General features: G+C 33.5%; 1 protein-coding gene across 5 annotated transcripts in view; it reads left to right on the forward strand.

Annotated features, from left to right (window-relative positions):
- Positions 1 to 27,624, forward strand: part of PCNX1 (pecanex 1) — a 136,225-nt gene that overhangs the window by 63,353 nt on the left and 45,248 nt on the right. For 3 of the 5 annotated variants that reach the window (XM_088797391.1, XM_088797392.1, XM_088797394.1), the window contains 7 exons: positions 10,004 to 10,094; positions 11,541 to 11,598; positions 13,525 to 13,742; positions 19,044 to 19,197; positions 21,780 to 21,812; positions 25,466 to 25,637; positions 26,073 to 26,183. In XM_088797391.1, the coding sequence (XP_088653517.1) occupies positions 10,004 to 10,094; positions 11,541 to 11,598; positions 13,525 to 13,742; positions 19,044 to 19,197; positions 21,780 to 21,812; positions 25,466 to 25,637; positions 26,073 to 26,183 (837 nt within the window). The remainder of the gene's footprint in view (positions 1 to 10,003; positions 10,095 to 11,540; positions 11,599 to 13,524; positions 13,743 to 19,043; positions 19,198 to 21,779; positions 21,813 to 25,465; positions 25,638 to 26,072; positions 26,184 to 27,624) is intronic. The other 2 variants (XM_088797393.1, XM_088797395.1) reach the window with 1 other exon arrangement.

A 27,624-nucleotide genomic window follows, 5' to 3' on the forward strand; every position in this document is an offset into this window, starting at 1 on the left:
GCTCTAACCGCCTGAGCCACCAGGCTGGCCCCTCCACTAGACTATTTTTGTTGCGTGGTTTAATTTTCTACATGACTTTAGTTAACAATAGTAACAATTTTGTGTGAGGGAATTTGGGCGTTATATACTCAAATATGTTAAAGTTAGTTAGCCACAGTAGTCCCTGAAAGTATGGACTATTTACCAAGATTGCTTCCTTCCAAATTTAGCCTATTCAGTTGAAAGTTTTTATATGTACAGTATTTATCTGTAACAATGTATACATATACATAATACATTTGTATAAAACATGCATATCCGCTCATACATATACACTCTCAAACTTACATATATACACTCATGTACATTTGAGTACATATAAATGTTTATGTATGTACACAGAGGTATGTACTATTTGTGCGTTTACTTTTAAACTGAGGAATAGCCTTTTTGGATTAAAGAAAACTTGCAGTCAAGCATTGTTTAATTGAAAGCCTAGGTAGTTTTCTTTCTCGTACATCTTTACTCTGGTGTCATAGTAGGTAACCACATTCGTTTCCTATACTAAACCCTGAGAAACCTTGCATTTTGACTGTCATTTCAAAGTTATCAGGAAAAACTGAATTGCAAGTGTATAATTTAGAAACTTGGTAGAATTAGAGAAATTCTTTGTTGGTAATTTCCTTTTCAAAGATGTTAATTTCAAAACTTACCCATCACTTACATCATTTGAACCTCTTTTTAAAAAAGTTTGCATGGAAATGAAGTCCGTCAATAAGAAAGAAAACCATTCCTTCTCATCGGTCTTTTATTGGACTTGTTTACTTGCAGTTGATTTCCTACTATATTCTGAATTAAACTGCAGTTATACCAAATAAAACAAGCTATGCTTAATGCCCAGATAAGTCACACAAGAGACTCTGCATTTAGGTAGCCTTATAGTTCCATTTTATCTCTAGGAAGCTTTCTCTATAAAATTTAGCAGTCACTTCTCAGTTTTTATGTGAATCTCAGATTCCTCTTATGAATGAAGACTAATTGATGCAATGATGAAAAATGCCATTATAGTTGATAGTTAAACTCAATATATAATATAACCTCTCAGAGGAAATGTTCTAGATAAGATCAGATAAAACAGGAAAATTTACGTGTTCTTTTCTGTGTATGAAATTAGTGGAGGTCAGTGCTTTGAAAAAGTATATACAAATGTATTATTTTATTTTTATGTAAAAATACTGTTATAGCTAAGAAATGAGTACAATGGGTTTTATGTTTATCAAGACATAAATATCAAATTTATAGATATCAGCGGTAGTGTTCCTCTGATGAATTAAGACTTTTTTAATTTCATTAATGTATTAGAGATTAAAAAGTGATGAGTGAGTTGATTTTTCTAAGGTATTCCTTTGTTTCATTACTATATAGGGATTGACAAAGGAAGTGTTTTTTGAGATAATCTGCTTTACTACAGAACCTATTAATTTGAAAATGTAGTTGGCTCTAGAAAAAGACTTACAGGAAATCTATCAGCACCCTATTGCCCTTCTTGTTAAGCAGTTTATAGCAGCTGTGCATTATGAAGCTGTGCTTTTTTTTTTTTTTTTTTTTTTTTAACTTTCAAAAGCAGAGACTCAGATGATCTACTTTGAGTGAGTTTCATTAGAGTTATTCTTGGTGTTTATAAAAAATTGTATATTTTATTTATCACTGTGTGGCATTTTGGGCTATGTCATAAGTAGGGTTCCTCATTACCAGAAATACAGAGTTAGGGCTATAGGGACCTTGGAGTCTCTATTTCAGTCCCCTAGGTTATGGTAGATCATTTTTATTCATTTAAACAAAGTTACATTCTTTTTGCAACAACCTTGACCTTGTCCTTTATTGTTACTTTTTAATACAAAAATTACAAAATTCTATATTTTTCCTTTTTGAGGGGGAAGGCAACATAAAGTATAAATAAATGAAAGTAAACTGTTTATTTCTGTTGAAACAATAAACATGCTTTATTATAGCTAGAAGGAAGAAGTGTTAAGAGCTTTGAGGGATATATTCTATTTATACTTCCTTTGGATAAAATTAGGAAGTGCTTTTCCTATTCTTATAACAGAAATACACGTTTACGAGGTCTAACAATTAAGTTCGTGTACTTGCCACTGTGAGCTTACATTGGCAGCACTGTACAAACAGCTTGGTAAGGTTTCATAGCCTTGGTATATCAGTGTCTCACAGCCGTGTTCGTGTTGACATGTGGCGGTGTCTTGCTGAGTGGCGTTCATTATTGTTGCGTGTTTTTGTGTGCTGTCACAAGAAAGTCTGAGCTTGAATTAGAATAACGAATAAACATTAAATTTCTTGTTAAACTTGGCAAGAGTGGAAGTAAAATCAGGGACATGTTATTCCAAGTTTATGGGAATAATGTGAAGAAAACGGCAGTGTACAAATGGATGGTTTTTCTGAGGGGAGAGAATGCGTCACTGATGAAGAGAGGTCAGGGTGGCCAGTAATGAGCAGAACTGATGAAAACATTGCAAAAAATTCATCAATTGTGTGTAAAATCGTCGGCTGACTGTGAGAAGCATAGCAGATCAAGTAAACATTGATAGAGAAACAGGAAAATCTTAACTGAAAATCTTGGCATGAGAAAGGTGTCTGCAAAAATGGTCCCAAAGGAGTTCCCTGATGAACAAAAGCAAAGGAGAGTCCAAGTTTGCCAAGACCTTTTGGAGAGGCAAGACGATGCTTTGGGCCATGTTATCACTGGTGATGAAACATGGGTGTACCAATACAAACCTGAAACAAAGCGTCAAAGTGCACAATGGAAGTCAGCTGATTCTCCACGACCAAAAAAGTTCCGTCAGTCCAAATCAAGAGTCAAAACGATGTTGCTAACTTTTTTTTGTATCAGGGATTATTCATTATGAATTTGTACCAACTGGACAGTTAATCAAGTTTACTATTTGAAAATGCTAAAAAAGCTGCGTGGAAAAGTTAGACGCCCCGAAGTTTTTGCCAACAGTTCAGGGCTCTTGTATCACGAAAATGCACCAGCTCAACGACACTGTCTGTGAGGGAGATTTTAGCCAGTAAACAAATAACTGTATTGGAACACCCTCCCTACTCACCTGATCTGGCCCCCAAAGACTTCTTTCTTTACCCGAAGATAAAGGAAATGTTGAAAGGACATTTTGATGACATTCAGGACATCAAGGGTAATAGGACAACAGCTCTGATGGCCATTCCAGAAAGAGTTCCAAAATTGCTTTGAAGGATGGACTAGGTGCTGGCATTAGTGCATAGCTTCCCAAGGGGAGTACTTCGAAGGTGACCATAGTGATATTCAGCAATGAGAGATGTAGCACTTTTACTAGGATGAGTTTGTGAACTTAATTGCCAGACTTCGTATGTACATGGATATTCATTGTTTGTAATTTGGAACACTTTAAATAATCTAAATGTCTGTTACTAGACAACCCTGGAAGAAATGATACCGTGTTTCCCGGAAAATAAGATGTAGCTGGACAATCAGCTCTAATGCATCTTTTGGAACAAAAATTAATATAAGACCCGATATGTTATATTATGTTATATTATATATCATATATCATATCGTATCACATCATATCATATATCATATAAGACCCAGTCTTATAGTAAAAGAAGACCGGGTCTTATATTAATTTTTGCTCCAAAAGACACATTAGAGCTGATGGTCCGTCTAGGTCTTATTTTCAGGGACACGGTAATATATCAACATAGTGTAATATTCAGAACTTGACATATCTGTTATTATACATATTATTGACTTAAAAAGCTAATCTATTCTGTAAGCAAGAGAAGTAAAATTTAGAAAGTGTGTATGAGGAAAATGATCCATTTGTCTTGGGACAAAATGTATATTTAAAAAAATTGTTCAGAAAAATACAGAATGCTGTTCGCAGTGTCTCTGAGGAATGTGAAACTTTCTTCATTTTATATACTACTTTTGAATCTTCTGACGTGTAGTATTTTTTAAATGAAACACAAAAACAAAACAATATCACTCACTCTCCAAAAGTCATTAAAAAATTTAAAAAATTTTTTATTTAGGTATATTTGGTGTACAGTCTTCTATTGGTTATTTTAGTCTCAGGTGTATAATATAGGGATTCGATGTTTTTACACCTTGTAATGTGATCACCCCACTAATTTTAGTAGTCACATGTCACCATGTAAGCTTATCATGCAGTATTATTGACTTTATTTCCCTTCCCCTTAAACCTATCCTGCTACCCTTTCCCTTCTGGTAACTGTCCCTTTGGTCTCTGTTTCTATGAGTCTGTTTTGTTTATTTGTTTTTTAGATGCCACATTAAGTTGGCATCTTGTGGGAATTTCACTGACTACATGCTCTCTCTCACATACCCATCTACTTAGATTCTTACCTGATGAGTCTTTTTTCTTTTTCTTTGTCTTAAAACCAATTTTATTGATATATAATTTAGGTATGGTAAATTGCATCCATTTAACATGTACAATTTGATAAGTTTTAGCGGATGAGCAAACCTGTGAAATACCAGTCAAGATACAGATCATTTCTCTCATCTTCAAAAAATTCTTTGTGGCCCCTTGCTATCCATCCTTCCTCCACCTTTGGCCTCAGCAGCTGCTACATACTTTATGTCGTTGTGGTTACTCCTCTCCAAGAAGTTCATATAAATGATAATATGAACTTTGTGGCTTTTGTATTTAGTTTTGTGCTCATGTGATGCTTTTGAGATTCATCATGTTATGTGTGTTAGTGGTTTCTTGTTGCTGATAGTCTTCCATTGTATGAGCATACTGTATATTGTACAATCCATTCGTCTGTTAATGGATGAGTCTGTTGTTTCTAGGTTTTGCCTGTTGTGAATTAAACTTATAAATTGTTTTCTAAAGTGGTTTTACATACCTACCAACAATGTATATGAATTCCAACTAACATTCTTGTTGACTTTTGCTATTGTAGGCCTTTTAAATTTTAGCCCCAATGAATTTATAATAGTATCTCATTGTGGTTTAAATTTGCATTTCTCTTAACGACTAAAGATAATGAGCATCTTTTGATGTGCTTATTGGCTATACATACATCTTCTTTTGTGTCCAAATCGCTTACTCACTTTTAAAATTGGGTTGTTTGTCTTATTACTGAGGTGTAAGAGTTCTTTTGATATTTTACATACAACTAATTTGTCAGATACAAATTACAAATATTTTCTCCCATTCTTGCCTTTTTGCTTACGTGATCAATTGTGATGTCATCGGTTATCATTGTAATGGATTACTTTATAAAGCAAGATTAGACAGAAAATGTGAGATGATGAAATCATAGCAGCATATGAACTAGTACATTCACTTTGGAAAGTTCACCTGATTTGGAGCTTAGGCAGTGGAAGGGAAGACTTAACAGTGAATTAAGACATGTCCTGTTAAGTCAGAATTAGAGAACATTAGCCATGTCAATAAATATATCAGTAAATAAATCTGTTGATTGCCAAGGAGTAGATATGTCTGTCTTTCCTTACCAGTCCTCAGAGCTGTCTTCTAAAACAACTTCTTTGTTCTTGTACCGGCCCTTTCCTTACCCTCCTGTTTTAAAAACCTAGCACAGTATTGCACATTCCAGGAAGAAGGAAGGACTGGTTCTCAGTATTGAAACTTTTAATTAAAAGAAGCATAGTGACTTGATTTCTATTGTGGCACAAGAGTTAAAGAGGATTTAGAAACCCAAGACTTTTGATCTTGGACGGGTGGACATACTATAGCCTTAGGGCTAAATCCAGCTCGATGCTTTTTGTAAATAAAATAAATATGTATTTATGTTATTGATTTGCTGCAGCTGCTTTCACACTGCAGTGGCAGACTTGCATTGTCCCCACAGAGAGACCATCTGGTCCTCAAAGCCTAAGATATTTATTATCTGGCCTTTTCGAGAAAAAGTTACCTGACTTCTTGTCTAGGGAGAAACAAGTCCATTAACCTATAAGCAGCAATAAATGGAGTCATTTCTGTCTGGGTGAAAACTCATTTTTCTTCACAGACTCATAGTCACCAGTCATGGTAATAAGGGGAATTGCTATCCCAGAAATTGGAACTACTCTTAAAGTCTTCCTCTGTTAAAAGTATCATGATACATTCTTTGAGATAGCGTTGTGAACACAATACTTACTGCCATCAGAAATAAGCGCTTTGTTGTAGGCTCCTTGAGTTAGTTGTACAGATAGATGTATGTGGTCCTTCAACAGCCTTCCAAAAACCATTATACAGTTGCTCCCTTGTATCTCAGTTTGCTCTTGCAGCACCTTCCTGCCCTAAGAGTAATACTAGAAAAATGAGAAGTCAATTAACAGTGTATCAGAATTAGGCTTGGAGAACACAGAATGAACAGGAGTGGGGTTGGGGAGGGGACCCAAAAATGAAAATCATCCAGGAAATGGAAGAGGCCTCCTGTGTTGTTGGTGCTGTGATAATTAGACGAACTATTCAGATGATTTGTCTTTCTAGTAACCATCTCCATCCAGGATACATAGGTAAAATCAGAGTGACATCAAGACCAAATAGTTGGGTTTCTTGGGCGAGCATTGGTCTTACAATCTATGCATTTAACTTTGTGTCATGTGATGAGGATTCTTATTTATAGGACAAGGTAGAGAATCCCGTTCATTTCTCATGTCTTTTATCAGAATCTTGCGAGTGTTTATCTGAATTTGTCTGCAGCACCATTTATGCCTTCAGGCACATGCCTCAAGTGTCCTTGTTCCTTAAGTCCGTGTCCAATTTTACTCATCTTCCTGTTGATCATCGTTTATAAATCGACCTATGATTAGTACTTTGAAATCTTCCTGCTTCGAAAACATGGTTTTGCATAATTAAATCTAATTTTTGTAGACAATAGTTATTATTGAATATTCAAAACTGAGAAAAACCAGTGACCTTAACTTTTTCTTTTCATTATCTTTGGAGATGCTATGTCACAGCCAATATCACTATGAAGTCTGAAATTCCAGCCTCCATCTTGTTTATTTTGTCAGAAATTGATTTTTTCTTTTTTAATAGTGACAAAGTCATTCTATTACATATAATTAATTATGGCCTGGGAGTTGAATTATGATGAGATGACTTAGTTTATAATCATAATTCATGTGAGTACATATTTCGTTGATGTTCTACTTCCCAATTTATGTTCATTAGAAATTACTTGAAGTATTTTTCTTAATACTGAATAATATTAAAATAGGGTTATTAATATGGGCACATTTTACTTTGAATCTAAAGGTTAACTGTGATCATGTTTTTAATCTCAAGTGAGATATATGTAAAATTGTTGTGCATACTAAGATTTGTACAAGTAAAAGATTTTTGCCTTTATAAACCAATAGCAATATATACTTTGTTCTGGTTATTTTTGAAGATGCCTTTAAATGATCATATTAACACATTGAAATTTTACTGTTTTTCACTGAGTCCTTAAGGTAAATACTTTTTTGTGTAATGTTTTTTTTCTGAGTTGCTTATCTTCTGAATAAAATTTGTACTTCTGAAGTCCTGTCAGTTGCCACGCCCAAAGATACAAAAGAGGGACATAGAATCTATTCTTTTGGTGGAGTAAATTTGGGAATATACCATGAAGGCTAAATGCAATGCTAGTTTGTTCTCATATGTGCCATGTGTACTTTTAGGAATCTGAACACATTCTTAAAGTCAGTAGGTAGACAAAAGCTTCTTAGGAAAAACTAAAAAGCACTGTGAAGTCATGCACATTTGTTAAAATTATAGCTGCTCTTTTCTTAGACATGTGTTATGCTTCTGTATAATTTCTAAATTTTATTGCTTGTCTAGTCATTGGTTTTTATAGAAACATTCAGAGTTGTAGATTTATGTAGTAATAAAATTGCTCAATTTCTAGCTTTGTTTAAAAAGCTTTTGGGGGGAGCATTCTTTATTTAAAATACAACTTTCTATATAAAAGTTTTATATTAGACATCTGTATATAGAAGACAGAGTTATGTAGTGACTTAATGTTCTTTTCCTTTTCCATTTGAAAGTTACAGAGAGAAATTAATTGATTTCAGTTGCATATAAATATTTATTATTTTCAATATCCCAAGAATAGGACTTATATTACTAAAAATCCCATGGAATGCTTAAACACTCAGCATATACTTCAATATAGATTTGAATATAGAATTAAGTTATTTCTAAAATACACACAAATTTTGTGATATAAATGCTTTTATGCATTTCATTCTTACTGGGTTTCACACACAATAGCCAAGCCTTTCTAGCTCTGTTACCCTGTGATTTAGTCATTTAACATGGATGTGTGATTCCTCTGCATTTATGCAATCTGTGATTTCAATAACGTAACTTAATTATAGTAACATAGCCAGTCTTTGATTATCCATGATGAATGAGGGAAGAGTAGAGCATAAAAAAATTGCAATTTAAAAATAATTTTTAAATCTCAGTCAAGCCAGTAGTTTTACTTGATTATTTTTCTTCACTAACAATTTCTTCAACCCATCCTACCACTTCAAAACATTTTTCAGTAATACATCTAAGAAGTAGCCAAATTGATAGCTTGCATCATTTCATTTTAGTTCATTAATCTGGTTTCTGTTAGATGTGCTTAAGAGTGAATGGCTCATGATTAAAAGACAGGGGAGTAAAAAGCAGTTTTAGATAATCCACGTGCTGAATAATTCTCCCTTGAAAAACCGCAGATGAACTGAGCATTTCCCAGGATGCTGTTTTCTTATTTATCTCAGAAGTATATTATTATGACAAAAAAATTGCTACTATGGAAAACATAATAAAATAAAATATTTGCATATTATCCCTGATCTATTATTAGTGCTCAAATAATCCTGTTAAATAAAGTACTTTTTCTGATTCTAGTCCTTTTAAATAATGAAGGAATCGTTGAAATGTTCTGCGAACCCTTCATTATATTATTAGTATATCATAGGGACCTTTTGTTGTCACTTTTCAAAGATATCACTTAAATAAAAATCCTTACTGTATACTGTTTTCAGTGTAGTCATGGAAGATAAGTCTTTTAGCCCTTCCATGAAGGTCAAGTGCCCTTTAAGATTCTTCATTTTCATAACCTCAGTAATTCCGGCTAGTAAAACAAAAACCTCATAAATAGAGAGCAGCCTGGTTTTAGAGTTGTGTCCCTCTTCTCATTGCCCTACTGGTAACTTATATTCACTTGTTTATGCTCCCTAACTCACCGTTGATACGGCTACCATAGATCGTCAGGTACAAGTGTGCATTGCAGACAATGTCCGGATTTTTTAAAATTACATTATCAGAAATCATTTTATCTTAATAGAGTTCATTTTAAGAGTTTTGTTTTAAACCTGTGTATTTTTGCAGCCAACATAATTTCTATACCTTTTATCACTTTTGTAGTGATTTTTGGCTATAGCAAATGGTGTTCCTAAATTTTTTCAGAGTTCTTGTGGAATCATACTAAATAGTAATATTCACTAAGTACTGTAATTATCACCGTTATTGTACTTCCTTCATTGAACTTCCTTATATCCATTTTGAAGTCTTCATTTTTTCTGGAAAAAAAAAAAATAATACACCCAAACTCTGAAGGTAGTCACACAAATTTGTTGTCTTGCAGTGTGATCTGTCTTAAAATTTAAGCGGCTTTCCAAATGGCCATTCACTACTTGCAAGTAGTGGTCAGGTGACTTTTAAAGACCATTACATCCATTCATGTGATTACTTAAGAATGTGTTAGGAGGAGAAAAGAGGAGACTGTATTGCAAAGCTGCCTTCAATTCCTTACATTTAACACCTGATTGTTTATGTTGACATTTTGCCCCACTGTTCAGCATTCCTTTTCAGTTCACATCACACTGAATTATGTGCTAATCATTTCTTTTAAAATGTTTTGAAGAAAGTTATAATACATTTTTAAAATTGTAACAAGTTGCTTGAAGGAAAAATTCTGAGTATTCTAATAGCTTTTCTAAAAATCATTTGTTTGCTAGGTAAGTTCTCTTCTACGCTTTATGAGACTGGTGGCTGTGATATGTCACTTGTGAATTTTGAACCAGCAGCAAGAAGAGCATCTAATATCTGGTATGTGTGAATTCATATTAGGAGAGTGTGTGTACTTGCATATGTTTGCCATGTTTAAAGATTTTAAGCCTTGATATATAATATAAAAGTTGTTTTGAAAACATTTGTTTATATTGGCTTATATAATTTCTCATAGTGCATTTGTCTCTAGAGAGTTAAAGTAGAATTTGTTGCTTCCATTCTTAAAACAAAAGCTATTCTGTGTTTTTAAAAACGAAGTAAAATTTTCTGTAGATCTTATAGTGGGATAGTGATTTGCGCAGTTGCAAATTTATGGATTTCGTGTGTGTGTGTATACATATATATGATGTAAAAAAGCTTATTAGACAAATAGTTTATACAACTAAATTCATGCCCATCAGTTCTCTATTTTTGTGTAATTTAAAACTTTTATTTCTTTGTAAACGTTTAGTCAAATATCTTTTAAACTGATCATCTTTCATTTTGTTATAAAATTTGTTTACCAGCTATAAGAAGGAATTTCTTAAATTATGGATCATATACGGCATTACATTTAGTTTCTTTTTTCTCCTTCCCTTAGGAAGGAATTATGTAAGATAGTGGAGAAATTAGAAAAAAAGCAAATAAGAAATTAGAAATCTTGATCTTATGACATAATTATAGTTTAGAATGTGTTAAAATTTTGGTAAAATTTTAATCTTATTCATGTATGCAAGTAGCTGCCTTGAAATCCTTTATTGATTAATTATCTCACTGTTTTCACTAGGGTTATTTGATTGTATTTTAGGACTTCCATTTAATAATGGACACACCTATTTAAATGTTAGACATCTGTGGGCAGTTCATCTAGTTTTTTAAGGTTTGAGGTGCCATTTCAATTAATAGGATCTCGTGGTCACTTAGCATGCTGCAAAGATAGAACATTCAGAAAATTATACTCTTTAAGCTCCTTTTCAGAATTCATCGTGTCAAAAATGATTAAATTGGAGTGTTAGATGATTTTGTAACAGTAGAAACAATAGGAAGATGGAACAATGGAAACAATTATATTTAATATAATTCAAGACAAGAACAATTCCTTACACCATAAATGTGGTAAGGTCTCCAGTGTTGAAATCTAAAATTGACTGAACTGTGGAAACTTAATTGTCATGTTCTAGGATATTTATACCTAAAATTTATTGTGGTTCCAGGCAATATGTCAATTGCTTTCTTAAATACTTCTCACAAGAACCTTGTTACCCCATGTTACTGATTAGGAAACTGAGGTATAAAAAGGTTGGATAATATGTCTAAGATTTAGTTAATGAAGAGATTTGAAGAGGCTATGCTTTTAATCACAGCTGTAGGAAAATGATATTTTGCATTTTGAAGTTTACATAGAAAAGGGAAGACAGTGTAAATATCCAATTGTTAAAGGATTTATTTTTTTTCCACTACTTGACAAGTTGTTTAGTCCCTAAAGTCTTTTTCATTTTATTTTAGTGACACGGATTCTCATGTATCCAGTTCTACCTCAGTTCGATTTTATCCACATGATGTGGTAGGTTTTCCTTTATTTTTATAAAATGATGTGTTTTCAGATTAAGTCTCTACACAAATAAATAAAATATGAGTTTTGTTGAAAACTATGGCCAAATACCTTTGTTGTCCCATAGTGAATCTCTTCTTAGAAGTCCTTTGTTAAAAAACAAACAAACATGGAATACCATGAAGTTTAATTAGCTATATATGGATAAGTAATTACACTTTTAAGGGTATGTAAAGGTCCATTTGCTCACCAGTGTCGTAATCTGGTTGTGCCATTTTTAATTTTTTTCATTTTAAAACTTCACGTTGAATATTATGATTTTGTTGCAATTATTTATTGGTTAACTACTAGTTATTCATATACCAGTGTGTGTGGGGAAAGCTGCTTAGTGATGTATAAAAATATGCCACATGAAACAGGGATATTTTTAGAAGATAATACATCAAGATGTATATATTGAAGTTGGAAAAGACAAAATGGTGGAATCCTTATAAACAGCACGTAAGAGAAACTTACAGATAAATGTGGTGCCAAAGGGATTAATTATCAGCAGCTTCCTAAAGATGGCGAGTTGTGAACAAGGTTTTTAAGATGATGGATGTGAGTTGGCATAGAGCAAAGGGTTTCCACAAGTGGATATTTGGCAATGTCTGGAAACATTTTTTGCTTCTCACAGTGTGGGGAACACTACTGGTATCTACTGGATAGAAGTCAGGGATGGTGTTAAATATCCGGGAGTGGACAGCACAGCTCCTACAACGTAGAATTATCTGGCTGCCAAGTTTGAGAAACCCTGGCACAGAGGATAAGAAAAAAAGTGTTTAGGAAAGTCTTTGTCAGTGCTTAGAGATAGAAGTGGCTGTGTTACATACAGAAAGCAAATTTTGTGGACTATACCCGCATAAGTGTTTGAAAAGTAAAGACTGTCCCTACTTTTTTTGCTGTAATGTATTCCTAGCAGCTCCATAGGAAAGCAAAAATGGGAAAACGAGTATTGTTTTCTACGGTTAAACATTTAGGAACCTTGAGATAGCAAAATGCCGGCTAGTGCTGTGCTAGATACTATAAACTTTTGATTCTTTCAGAGGAAGGAGAAACTGGTGAAGTGGTGAATGGATGAGTTAAAGCTAAAAGAAATGTAATGTGGTAATTTTCTGTATAGCCTCAGCTGAGCAGCCTGCCAAAACAAAAACAAAGGGGAGGGGAGGCTGAAGGGATTTGAAAACAACAATAATTGTGATAAGAGACTGTAGGAAGAAATGAAAGTTGAAAACATTAAATCCAATGCAGAGGAGCTTAGACTTAACATAGTGATGAGGTTCGTACTTAATGAGAAAAGACCATAAATGTGACGGGAAGAAGAGAAGCCATTAATGATTCAAAGTAAGTGATCTTACTGGATTTACTAGCTAAACAATCATAAAATGTTAAGATTTTTAAACACTTTTCCTAATAAAACCTTTCCAAAAGATGGATTGATTAATTTGCTTTATTTTAGTTCGTTTCCTGTTGTCGCCTTCTGTGGTTTTATTTTTATTTTTTATGAGTTTCAGGTGTGCAAAACAACATAATTAGATGTTTACATACCTCACAAAGTGATAACCCCCAATAAGTCTACTGCCCCTCTGATACTGTACACAGCTGTTACAATACCATTGACTATACTCTCTATGCTGTACTTTACATCCCATGACCATATAAATAAATATATGTATGTATATGTATGTATTTAGTTACAGTTGACATTCAGTATTATTTTATATTAGTTTCAGGTGTACAGCACCTTCTGTAGTTTTTAATGGTCATAAAATATCCACAAGGAGTGGACTAGTGTAGAGAATTAAGGGGGCTTCGATAATCTGTAAGCTAATTGAGTAGCCCTTGAATCATGACTTGATTAAAGATATTTTAAGCCTTTCAATGCTGACTTTCTTTTAGCTCTCTCTTCCACAGATTCGATTGAACAGACTATTGACCATCGATACAGATTTGTTGGAGCAACAAGACATTGATCTAAGCCCAGACCTGGCAGCTACTTATGGTCCAACAGAAGAAGCTGCCCAAAAGGTTAAACACTATTATCGCTTTTGGATCCTGCCCCAGCTATGGATCGGCATTAATTTTGACAGACTCACACTTTTGGCCCTGTTTGATAGGTGAGAATATAGTGTGATATTAAAGATGCGTGCAGATTTTATTTTTAAATTGGAATGTCCCAGTGATCCATTGAGGTTTTTACTTGATTTTCATGTTGGAAAATGTTTTTTATTTTTGTTCTTTTGATATAAAATTTAAGTTAATAGGGTTCCAAAACATTGATTCTTGAATCCATTAGAAACCTTTCTGTGGCAATATTAATATTTATACAAAAAAAAAATCTTTTTTATCATCAATAAGTATCATGCAACTGTACTGAAAAGCCAGAGAAAGTGAAGAAGTTACAGATAACATGACCCCAAATGAAAAAGGCATAAGGGGAAACTTCTATTTCCCTATTTCTTAGCACTAATGTTAGTAGTAAACAATATTAGTCCATTATAAACTTGGTGACTAAATGCTGCTTCCAGTCAACATGGATTAACAAGGATTACATTTACCCTCCTACCTGAAATTGAAAAATAAACAATGGTTTTCAAGACATTGGAGATAAGACAATAAAGGACAGTGATTCCTGAAAAATGGGAAATGAATTATGTGAGCCCTACAGTTACCCCAGCTTACTGCCTTAAGAGCTCCCAGGCTATGACACAGGGATGAGGTATTAGAGCCTAGCAGACTTCCTGAGTTGGAGATGGAGCTAAGAGTCCATAGGACAGAGTATCAGAGAAATGCTTGCTGCTCAGAGAGAGATCTCAGAGATCTGCAGTGGATCTCCTTGACTATTCAGCAGAGTATGGTAAGTGAATGTACGAGAAGAAACTACCCGAGGCCAGGGTAAGAACCATTTGAAATAAATAGAGGAACAGCACCTGGCACTCACACCAGGCCAGGAATAGTGCCTGTTTCCACCAGCTTGATGGAAAAAACTCACAATTCATATGTCATGTGTAGCATACTCAGGAAATTCTTGCCTTAGAAGTGGGGAATTAGCCCTAGCATGAGCACTGCTCCAGACCCACCTAACAAGGTCATAAAAGTGAGACCTGAAAGGATCAAATTGTTGCCAAGTAGCATAACAAAGCCCAGGAAGATTTATAGAAATCCAGAAATTCTCAATGCCCAGTAAGTTAAGATTCATTATATCTGGCACTCAAAGATTCCCAAGCATGCAGAGAAGGGATAAAACATGAATTATAATGAGGAAAATAATTAGTTGGAACCAACCTGCAACTGTCACAGATATTAGAATTAGCAGTCAAAGACATTAAAACGGTTGCAACTTATTCCGTATGTTAAAAACGTTAAGTAGAAACACGGAATATATATATAAAAAGACCCAAATCAAACTTACAGAAATGAAAACTAAAATGTCTGAGATGAAAAATGCAGTGGGTGGGATTATTGGTGAATAGACATTACAGAAGAAAATATTGGTGAACTTGAAAGCATAGCAATAGAAACTATCCAAAATGAAAGAAAAAAAAAAATCATTCTTCCACTCCTGTTCACCAACGAAAAACATACAAACAAAATGAAGTGACCTGTGGGAGAACTTCAAGAAGAGACAGGAGACAAAAGATTTTGAGGAAATAATGATGGATAACTTTCCAAAGTTGATGAAAATTACAAACGTCCACATTCAGGAACCTCAGTGAATCCCAAGCAACATGATGACAACTATATACCAAGGCACATAATTGCTTAAAACTAGTAATAAAAATCTTAAAAACTGCAAGAGAGAGAAAAAAAAATGTTTATATAGGAACAAGGATAAGGAAGTTATGAGGTTTATTGTTGGAAATAATGAAGTTGAGAAGACAATGGAACAACATTTTTGAAGTATTAAAAGGAAAACAAAACTATCAACCGAGAATTCTATACCTAGAAAAACTTTCTTTTAATAACCAAGACGAAATAAAGACATTTTCAGACTAGAAAAAAACTGAAAGACTTCTTTGTGGGTAGACCCACACTATAGGATATATTAAGGGATGTCTTTCAAGCAGAAGGAAAATAATACCAAATGAAAATATGGACCTACCCAAAGGAACAAAGATCACTGGATCTTTTCCATGCTAAGTAACTTCATGAATAAATATTTAAGTTTTTTTCTTACTATTTAAATATTTGTGAGAGATAATTGGATGTTTAAAATAATAACATTGTATTGTGTGGTTTATAATGTGTAAAAGTAAAATTTATGACAATAATAGCATAAAGGCTGGGAAGGGAAATACAAAATTATACTACTAAGTTTCTTATAGTAAATGTGAAGTGGCATAACATCATTTGAAGGTAGACGGTTATAAAATGTGTAGTATAAAAATAAAATACTAAAATAATGAAAGAATTATAGCTAGTAAGTAGAAAAAAAGGAAATAAAATGGATTCAGAAAAATTATTAATCTAAAGGAAGGCAGAAAAAGGAAAAAGATCAAGAACAGATCAGCATATAGGAAATAAATGAAAAGATGACAATCAGAAAAAGTCTGAAATTATTAGATTGAAGAAAAAAGCAAAACTCAACTCTATGCTACCTACAAGAAATGCACTTTAAATATAAAGACAGAAGTAGGTTAAAAATAAAAAGATTGAAAAAGAGATAGCATGCTTATGCTAATCAAATGGAAAGCTGGAGTGGCTGTGTTAATGTCAGTCAGACAAATTAGATTTGAGAGCAAAGACTATTACCAAGGATAAAGAGAATGATAATGATAAGGGATCAATTAATCCACCCTAAATGTGTCTACACGTAAAATAGTGCATCAAAATACATAGAGTAAAAGTTGATAGATAGGAAAAATAAATAGACAATTATAGTTGAATTTAATACCCCTCTCTCAACAATTGATAGAACAAGTATGCAGAAAATAGGCAAGAATGTAGTATATTTGAACAATTCTGTCCACCAAACTAAGTTGATTGACATTTATGAAACACTCCAATCGTAACAACAAAATACACATTTTTTTAAGTGGACATGAAACATTTACCAAGGTAGACCATATTCTGGACCGTATAATACATTGGTCAAATATAAAAGGGTTCAAGTCATGCATTGTATGTTCTCTGACCATGATGGAATTAATTATAAATTAATAACAAGAAGAACCTTAGGAAATTCCTAAATATTTAGAAACTGAAAATACTTCTAAACTCATGGATCAAAGAAGAAATCAAGAGGGAAATTAGGAGGTATTTTGAACTGAAGGAAAATGAAAACATCGGAATTTTGGGTGCGCCACTAACACAGTACTTAGAAGAATTTATAGCTTGACGTAACAAAAGTCAAATGAGTGACTTCACCTTCTACCTTAAGAAACTAGAAAAAGAGCACATAAAGTCCAAGTAAGCTTAAGAAAGAAAACAGTCAAGAACCAAAGCAGAAATCAGTGAGGAAACAGAAAAACTATAAAGAAAAATCATGGAAACCAAAAGGCTTGATCTTTAAGAAGATCAATTGAATTGATAAACTTTTAAGCAGGCTAATTCTGGAAAAAAAGAAAAAGCAAAAAGTTACAGATAACCAATATCTGGAATATGAGATAGGATTTCACTACAGACTCTACAGGTACTAAATGGATAATAGGAGAATACTATAAATCACTATTGTCAAAGTTATTGAAGGATAAATTATCAGAGTTCACTTTGAAAGAAAAATCTTAATGGTCCTATATCCATTAAATAAATGGAAATTGTGGTTAAAAAACCTTCCCAGAAAGAAAACTTCAGGCCCAGATGGCATTAAAATAATATCCCAAATCAGGCAGGTGGTGAAAGGATAGCCTTTTCAACAATTGGATTTCCATATGCAAAAAAACCCCCCAAAAACAAAACTTGTATCCTTACATTGCACTACATTATAAGAATTCAAAATGGATATATAGGCCTAAATGTAAAATCTAAAACAACAAAACTCCTAGAAGTACATAAAATATAGGAGAAAATATTTGTGACCTTGGGTTAGGCAAAATTTCTTAGATGTGACACCAAAAATAAGATTAGTAAGTAAAAGAACAGATTGATAAATTGGATTTATCAGAATTAAAAACTAAGAAAAGTTGGGGGACAGCACATGTTCAGTGTGTAGCAATATAGACAGTATATAATGTAGCAGAGTTGACAAGGATCATTGGATTCAGCAAATCTGGAATTCCACAGCCTGCCCCAGAAGATCAGAGAAAATACCAGTGTTTATTGTACTGAAAATACTACTGAACTTGTTTTAATCTGGTAGAACTAACAAATGAAATAGTGCAGAGATGTTTGTGAATTTCATTTTTAGGTCAATTGATTATTATAAATATGGCATTGACAACAAACTAATAAAAGCATTTTTATGATTATAAGAGTAATTCTTTACCCATTATAAAAAACTTAAATATATGGAAAGATTTTAAGACAAGGAGACCATTCATAATCATTTCACCCAGAGAGACACATTATCAGTAGTATCATTGTGATATCTTGTCTTTATTAACCTATAACTGGGTCTTGTAAGTAACAGGACTTACATCTTCCTATGCACACAGTTTTGTGTCCTTTCTTTGTATAGTAAATGTGTTGAGTGTTTTCCTATGTCATGTATGTTTTTTAAAAAAACAAGACTTATAGTAAGTATTTAACATTTTGTGATAAAATTTCCTCAAGAAATAATGATACTGGTTCTTATTTTTTGGTGTGACATAAAAATCATCTTCATTACTGTGTAATATCTTGGCATCAGATTGTTCCTTTTACAGTGTCAGTTTAATAAAATGTAAAACTGTCAGCAACTTTGATATAGTATTGATGGTCTTTATCACTACCTTCATTCTCAACATATGGAAGGGCCTAGTAGTAGTTCTAGTAAATTGCTTTTCAGATTATTTCACATCATTTAGAGATGCGGAAAATGAAATTGTTTGGTATCAAAATTTGGTTACAAACTTTATCATATAAAATACCAAGAACTTTCAAATTAAATTTTCTAGAAACTGTTTTGAGAGTTTGTTTTTGAAACTTGTTTCTATGTATAGGTCCTTTATTTGCCATCCTGGTAGGTTAGTAATTTTGCAACAAATTTGACAGAAAAGCAGATGTTAAGAGTAAATTTTTTTAAATAGAAATGAAAACTATATTATGTGTTAAAATTAAAACTTCACAATCTACTATAGTGTGTTTTATTTACACATAAGAATTTTAATTTCCCACATAAGCTAGTTTCTTTTTCAGTGTGATCGAAAATCTTATTCAAACCTAATACTATAAAAATATTTCAGGAAGCATAACATGAACTTCATATTGATGCCTTCTCTTACTTCACTCTGATTAATTGCTTATATTGATGATATACTTATAAATTTTTCTGTCTACAGAAATCGTGAGATCCTGGAAAATGTGTTAGCTGTCATCTTGGCTATTCTTGTGGCATTTTTGGGGTCTATTCTTCTCATACAAGGCTTCTTCAGAGATATCTGGGTGTTCCAGTTCTGCCTGGTTATAGCCAGCTGTCAATACTCACTACTTAAGGTACCAGCATCTCTCTTCTTTTCAGAATATGGAATAAGATTTGTGTTAAAGGGCAGAGGTTTCATGCCATTTATTACATTATTGTAAGATTAATTTTTTGATTAATTTTTCTCAGATGTTTACATTAGATTGGGTAGGGAACAAAAGTGACATATAAACTTTAAGAAACAATGATATATAAATGAAGCTTCTTTAAAGCTATTTTTTTGTGTTGAAAGAAAAAATTTGGGCATTTGTTAAAAATAAGAATTTGTATTTTTGAAATTCATTTTAATTTGCCAACATTAACCCTCCCACTTCTATATTTTAACTGTTCTGTTCTGTAGGTGAAATTTATTAAAATCCTTCATTAATAGATACAATAATGTCAAAATTGGGATATATAATCCTTTGGGACACTGAAAACAGAAGATTGGTGTCCCTTTGCTATTGTTTTAATAATGGCTATAAAATATCAAATGTTACCAATTTTAAGTACTCCAAAAATGGAAGAATCAAATACCAAATTTTTAACCCTTCATGGAAAATCATTGTGGACTGTTAATGTCGACTGTGCCCATTCCTTTCTTACTTCGCCAATAAATACCCTTCTTGTGTTGGTTATTTACCTGATACAAGCTAACCTGAAGAACCTTTTCCCATCCTGAAAACTATTTGGTTAGTTCTGTTTATACCATCAGCTGCCCACATGTCTATCATCGACATCAGGAATATACCACTTAATGTCAACTGCTTCATTTCTTCAAGACCCATCCATACTTTTTTTCCTCACTGCAGCACTGAAATCGTAGTCTTTGTGGTTGCTAATAATCTGAAATTTTCAAATCTATGTCCTTTTAATAGTCTTCATTCTCTGTCACTGCTGCATCACTTAACACGTATGAATACTATCTTCCGTTTTTATATTGTCCTCATTGTTCTGTGACTTTATATTACCCTGATGATTATCCTACTTTTCAGATAACTTTATTTTCCTTTGTTGATGCCTCTTTGTTCTTTTGACCACTTCTTAATTGATGAGAATTCTCTAGGGTTCTATTTGGCCCTCTTGTCAGTTTGCAGTTCCTTGCTAGTGAAGTCATCCTTTTTTACTTTGTTTGTTGCCCCTACACATGAATTATGTCCAGATTTATATCTCAGAGTCTTCACCTTTCTCACAAGCTTTAGTCCTATGAATCTGCCAGGCCGTTGGCACATTTGAAAAATAGCACAGCATTATCTTCTGATAAATATTTTCCTCGCCTCATTGCTTTGCTTTTGACGATACTATACTGACTCAAAATCTTAGAGCTACTCCTTCCAAGTTACTGTGATTAAATGTGGTGATCCTGTGTTAAAATTTCTGGCCTTTGTTCTTGCTTTCGATTTCAACCACCTTAATCCATCCCTTTATTGCCTTAAGCCATTTAAATTAATTCCTTGCCTCTAGTATCCCTTGTCCCATTAATTTTGTCCAGTGCTTTTCGGTTAATATAGTCAGATATGGAAAAGGTAAAATATGACTGAACTTTTTAAAATTACGAGTTGACTAGAAGAACAGTAATGTCATAACTAGAAATGAGAAAGGCTGGAACAGAAGCTTTTAGAGGATAGATGCTGGAATTGAAAGAATTTCAAGATTCCCTCGTCTCATATCCAGTAAAGGACCACATGCCAAACTCAGTAAGCTTGGGCCAATCTGGAGTTGTAGGGTGGTGATAAACCATCCTAAGCAAGTGGTTTGGTATACTATTGGAAATGAACTGGAACTTGAGAGAAAAGTCATGGTTTGGGAAGTAGCTGCCTAATACCATTTGGACATTTTTATGGAAAGTTGATAAAGTTTCTTACAAAGATATAGTTTAACTTAATTGATGATTTTGATGTGAAAATATAAGTAACATACCGTGTTTCCCCGAAAATAAGACCTAGCCGGACAAGCAGCTCTAATGCATATTTTGGAGCAAAAATTAATATACGACCCGGTCTTATTTTACTATAATGTAAGACCGGCTATGATATGATATATGATATATGATATGATATGATATGAGATATGATATGATATGATATGATACTGGATCTTATATTAATTTTTGCTCCAAAAGACGCATTAGAGCTGCTTTGTCCGGCTAGGTCTTATTTTCGGGGAAATACGGTATTTAATACAAATACCATTGAATGGTTTAGTAAGCTTGGAATTTGTGGACAGAACTAGAATTCTTATAAGCTAACCCATATTTTGTGCATTTTCTGAATGGAATGATAGAAAGCATTCTACCGTAACATACTTATACGTAGTAATGAACCAAGCAGTAATGGATCTATCTACCATATGCCATTTCAGAAACATTAAGCGAGATGCAAATTATTAACCAAAATAAATTTAAGAGTCAGGAACGATTTGAGATATTTTTAATATCACAGTGACATCAGTATCTCGAGCTGATTTTTTTGTCTTCTATTGATGTTTCAACAGAATTAATCTAGGTCCTTTCTTAGCTATGGAACATTTATTTGAGATTATTTCAGGCACTTTGAAGGTTGCTTGTAAAATTACCAGGACTTCAGTAGTATAATCTATCTTTCTGTTTCATTTTTAGAGTGTTCAACCAGATTCTTCTTCTCCCAGACATGTAAGTCACTGTAATATGCCTGTAACTCATGGTTCCTTAACATTCATCCAAACCTTTTGTGGATCATATGTCGGATTGAATTAAGATTTATGTTATTATTTTCTCATCTAAGTCTTGACACACTACTAGAAATATAGGTGATTTATTAGCATGAAATAAAAATGGTACTGTAATTGTGGCCTTTAAATCCTGGTTGAAAATGAGCATAATAACTCATACTTTGACAGCCTGTTTCATGAGGAGGTTATCAATTAGGTAGACATGGTTCATATAAACTCATGATTATTTGATGACTTGCATTTAGTAAATTTTGAAGAATAAGTCATGAATAAATATTGAAAAACAGAATTTTAAAGTAGGAAAAACTTCGTATTATTTTGCTTAAGTAATCATTAAGAGCAAGAATAAAGAAGTAATGCATTGATCTGGTGTTTAGACCTGTGGGCACTAAGGAGATTAAAAACCTTATTTACTTTGTTACTTTAAACAAAAGTATTAGCTGCTGAACAATACTTATTGTGAAGCATGCTTCGGTTTTAGACCTCACCCTGTGTTAGTTTAATTGGAAGACCAAAGGGTATTCTCTTTAAAGTAGTTCAAAATCAAACTCCAAGAACAATTTATGATGATGTCTTCTTTCTTGAATATATTTATTATTTTTTCCCATACACTGAGATACTTAATAATGAAAGTAGATGAGCAAAACAAAACAAGGAGGCACATGATTCTCTTTCAACTGATTGTGTATTATTTTGTAAGAATGCTTTTGAAGTATAATGATAGATGGAAGTACGGGTTTTAACTTTTTATTTTGACATAATTTCAGACTTAGGGAAAAGTTGCAAAGATCGTACAAAGAATTCCTGATGCTATTCACCCATGTCCCTGTTAAACATTTTACCATATTTGCTTATTCCCTTTCCAGTTCCTCTCTCTCTCTTCCCCCCCCCCCTTCCCTGCACACGCACATACACATACACACACACTTTTCTGAACTGTTTGAGACACGATGCCTCTTTACTTCTAAATGCTTCAGTCTATATTTCCTAGAAACAAAGGCATTTCTTTACATTAATTCAATATAATTACCAAATCAGGGCATTGACATTGATACAATACTATGTATTTTCTAAGTTGCAGTGCTTACTTAGGTGTTTCCTATTTTCTCAATTGGCAATAGAAAATCCCTGATTGTGCATTTAGTCTTTTTAGCCTACTTTAATCTGGAGTAGTTCCTTAGTATTTGTCTTTTATTATTTTAATTTTTTTACTTTCATTTTTTGAAGGGGAACAGGATTTTATTAGGGAACACTGTGTACTTCCAGGCCTTTTTTCCAAGTCAAGTTGTTGTCCTTTCAATCTCAGTTGTGGAGGGTGCTGTTCAGCTTCAAGTTGTTGTTCTTTCAGTCTTAGTTGTGGAGGGCACAGCTCAGCTCCAGGTCCAGTTGCCGTTGCTAGTTGCAGGGGGCACAGCCCACCATCCCTTGCGGGAGTTGAACCAGCAACCTTGTGGTTGAGAGGATGCGCTCCAACCAACTGAGCCATCTGGGAGCTCAGCGGCAGCTCAGCTCTAAGTGCCGTGTTCAATTTTAGTTGCAGGGGGCGCTGCCCACCATCCCTTGCGGGACTCGAGGAATTGAACTGGCAACCTTGTGGTTGAGATGAGAGCCCACGCTCCAACCAACTGAGCCATCCGGGAGGCAGCTCAGCTCAAGGTGCCGTGTTCAACCTTAGTTGCAGGGAGCAGAGCCCACCATCCCTTGCGGGACTCGAGGAGTTGAACTGGCAACCTTGTGGTTGAGAGCCCACTGGCCCATGTAGGAATCGAACCGGCAGCCTTCAGAGTTAAGAGCATGGAGCTCTAACCGCCTGAGCCACCGGGCCGGTCCAGTATTTGTCTTTTCTGATATTGGCATTTTTGATGGGTACAGGACAGTTATTTTTTAGACCATCCCTCAAGTTGAGTTTGTCTGATGTTTCTTCTTGATTGGATACAGGCCATGCTTTTTTGGTGGAAACGCTGTGAAAGTGATGTGTTCTCAGTGCATCAATCAGGAAGCACATGATGTTGATTTATCCTTTCGCTGGTGATGTTAACTTTGATCTTTTGGTTAAGAGTAATGACTGCAGGGTTTTTTAACCTCTGCAATATTAACATTTTGGACTGGAGATTCTTTGTTGTCGGTGGGGGTGCTCTCCTGTGCATTGTAGGATATTTAGCTTTATATCTTGACTTCTACCCACTAGATGTTAGTAGCACCCACCACCCCAATTGTGACAACCAGCATGTCTCCAGACATTGCCAAATGTCCCCTGGAGGTCAAAATCCCCTCCCACTCCCTTGAGACCCACTACTGTACAGTAATGTTACTATTTTTCTGTTGTGGTTAATAAGTATCTCATAGGGAGATACTTGGAGACTGTGTATGTCCAGTTGCCCTGCAGACTTCCCACTCACTTGTTTTTAATATCTGTTGATATTTCTTGCCTGAATCAAATTAGCATTTGATGGTTGCCAAATAGTGATTTTCTAATTTCATCATTCCCTGTACATGTAGTCATTGACTTTTTACTCTTAAGAAATAACTTTCCCTGATGTCTGTATTTTTTTGTATTGGTGTGGATCCATGGATTCTTCTTTTACTCAATGGTTACATATAATGATACTATCATTTTTTATTTTGGTGCTCAAATTGTTTCTAATTTAGCCACTGGGCCATCATATCATCTTCTGTGTCCTTTTGACATATCCTTATTATTCTTTAGGTACTTCCTTTTGGTTTTTTTGGCACAAAGAGTTTTCCAAGCACATTTTATATTTTTCCTACCCTAGCCTGAAACCAGCCTTTTCTTTATGGAGCCCTGATTCTTTTTAGTAAATAATATTTACATACTAAGATCTGGATGCTAGTAATCTTTATTACTAGAATGTCATTGTTTCTAGGTCTTCTCAGTGGGTAAAACTAGGAAATATATGTGTGTGTGTGTGTGTGTGTGTGTGTGTATATATATATGTACACACATGTATACAGTTGCCATTGAACAACAGGTTTGAACTATGTTAGTCCACCTATACACAGTTTTTCAGTAAATGTTGTAGATGTATTTTCCTTATGATTTTCTTTTTAAAAATAATTTAACATTTTCTTTTCTCTAGCTTACTTTATTGTAAGAATGCAGTATATAATACATATAACATAAAATATGTGTTCATCAGCTATCTATGTTATTGGTATGGCTTCTGCTCATTAGTAGGCTTTTAGTTAAGTTTTTGAGAAGTCAAAAGTTACACACAAATTTTTTTACTGTAAGATGGCATTGTAGTGTCCCTATAATCCCCGTGGTTTTCAAGGGCCAACTACACACACACACACCCACACACACACACACACCCACACACACACACACACATCTATCATATCTGTCTACTTATATGCATATTAAAATGAGTTCATAATGATGCCTCTAATTGAGTATCACAGGGTTCACTCTATTCTTCCTCCTTGCCATATTTGTAATTCCCTTCTGTTACAGTCAGAAACTGGGTTTCCATATGGAAACATTTTGAATCCTTAGAATATAAGCCATCAAAGATCTTAATAGCTAGTTGTGACTCTTAAAATTAACTAAACTGACTTTAATATCATTTTCAGGGTCATAATCGTATCATTGCCTACAGTAGACCAGTTTATTTCTGTTTATGTTGTGGTCTTATTTGGCTCTTGGATTATGGTAGCAGAAACCTTACTACAACCAAGTTCAGATTATATGGAATAACTTTCACCAATCCACTGGTGCTCGTATCAGCCAGGGATTTAGTTATAGGTAAGTCATCGTTAAAGTATCTCAGTTCTTAACATTAATTTACTTGTATAGAATCAGTTCACTGATAAGTAGATCAATTATATAGGGTGAATTAGTTTTAATAGGCGTATTTTGTTGTTTATTGTAATCTTCTCAGTGAGGGACAGAACCTATAGGACTATTATGAATGAAACTAATGATGAACAAATATTACAGTAATCCTTCTGTTCTTGAAGTAGATGATGGAAGGAAAGCTTCCTTTGGATTTTATGTCTCAGGTTCCTATCATATGAAAATAGTTGAGAGAAATAGTTTAAAATGGTATCGTTAAAGAAAATCACTGAGTAGTGTATGTTAATTTTGGATTTCTTTTTATCATTTATTTTATGATCTTAAATGTAACAAAAGGATGGATGAGGTACACTATTTTTAACATGCTTTTCTTTCCTCCTGTAGTGTTTACCCTCTGTTTCCCAATAGTATTTTTCGTTGGTCTTCTGCCTCAGGTGAATACATTTGTAATGTACCTTTGTGAACAATTGGACATTCATATCTTTGGTGGCAATGGTGAGTACTTATAAAAATTAAAGATTTCAGTGTTACTTTTACAGATCATTAAGTAATAAACTGAACATTAAAATGCTTTTTCAGTTTTTGTTTTAGAATTGAAATTAGAAAGAAAAGTACACTTATTTAATAATTGAAGACAGAGTAGTAATTTATAGATAGGAAAAAGCAGTTAAGTCTGCTTTTATTGAAAGAGACAGGAATAATGAATGCAGTTGATTTGTAAGAAGTGATGCCTAAAACTATTGCCTAAAACTAAAAGTTACAGTGAGTTTACTTGGAACTTGTATAGACTTATGAAATATTTATAAAAGGTCATCTATCCCAAATCGATTGAGCTCTGATATGTGGCATTATATTTGGATTGTGAACTGGTACATGCATTTGGGATGTCTATGTATTTAGTTTCAGTGCTTTGTTTTATCTTTAAAATGTGAACACTAAAACCAGAATGCTTTCAGTAAAAGCATTTTATTAAATAAGCTTTTTAGAAGTACCTTGGTCTTTAGAGTAGAATGTATGGGTATGAATTGAAATACTTAGAAATGTATTTCCCTGTTATATGTATACCTCATTTACAAAGTAAGTAAGACCAACCCCAATGAAGTTTAATTTAAAAAGGAAGAAAATAAATAAATAAACAAAATAAGTAAGACCAGTGTTACTCTGGAATAGATGATGGTTTGCAGAACTTTAAAATAGCTTTATGGGCAGCCACTGTGGTTTAAACATACTCTTACTTGGTGTAACCATTTAAAATTTTACTGAAAGATGTGTATACAAATTGAGAAAAAATATGAAAGGGAAAAAAATTACTGTAACTTTATAGACCATTTCTCTTCATACTTCACACTTGCAATCCTCCTTTATCTTCCAAGTATATGTATTGAAATTGTTTTTGCTGATAAAAGGTTGATATTATGACTTAAATTTTAAATAGAAGCTAAGCTTTTTCTATGTTACTGTGTATCTAGAGCATTTTTGATGTTTTGAAAAATTTTTGAAAGAGGTGTGAATTAAAACTGGGCTGGTCTTCAGCACAGCTTATTGGGTAGAAGACAGTTTCAGTATTTAGGGACTGTTGTACGTGCTATATTAATCTAAATACTGTGGAGAGAGTTTAGTGTAGGTTATTCATAACTGTGGGTTTTGTCATTATAATTTACAGACTTGTGCAAGGCACTAATTTTTTAATATCTCTTAAAAATTTTTCCTATAGATTTTTTTTATGGAACCATATAAAATTACCATTAAAGAAAATCTGTTTATCCATATTTTAAAAATAAAGGCTAGCTGTAATAGCCAGCCCCTATTCCCTATTACTAGTATCCCATTGGATTTAATTTTTTGTTGTTGTTAGAAATTAGTCAGATCTGTACTTTTTTATCAGAATTAATTAACACATGGGAATGCAGATTTACTTCTGTGGGTAACACAGATT

The sequence above is a fragment of the Rhinolophus sinicus genome, chromosome 3 (genome assembly GCF_057876585.1).
Source record: "Rhinolophus sinicus isolate RSI-liver-muscle chromosome 3, RSI-T2T, whole genome shotgun sequence".
Taxonomy (NCBI): Eukaryota; Metazoa; Chordata; class Mammalia; order Chiroptera; family Rhinolophidae; genus Rhinolophus; species Rhinolophus sinicus.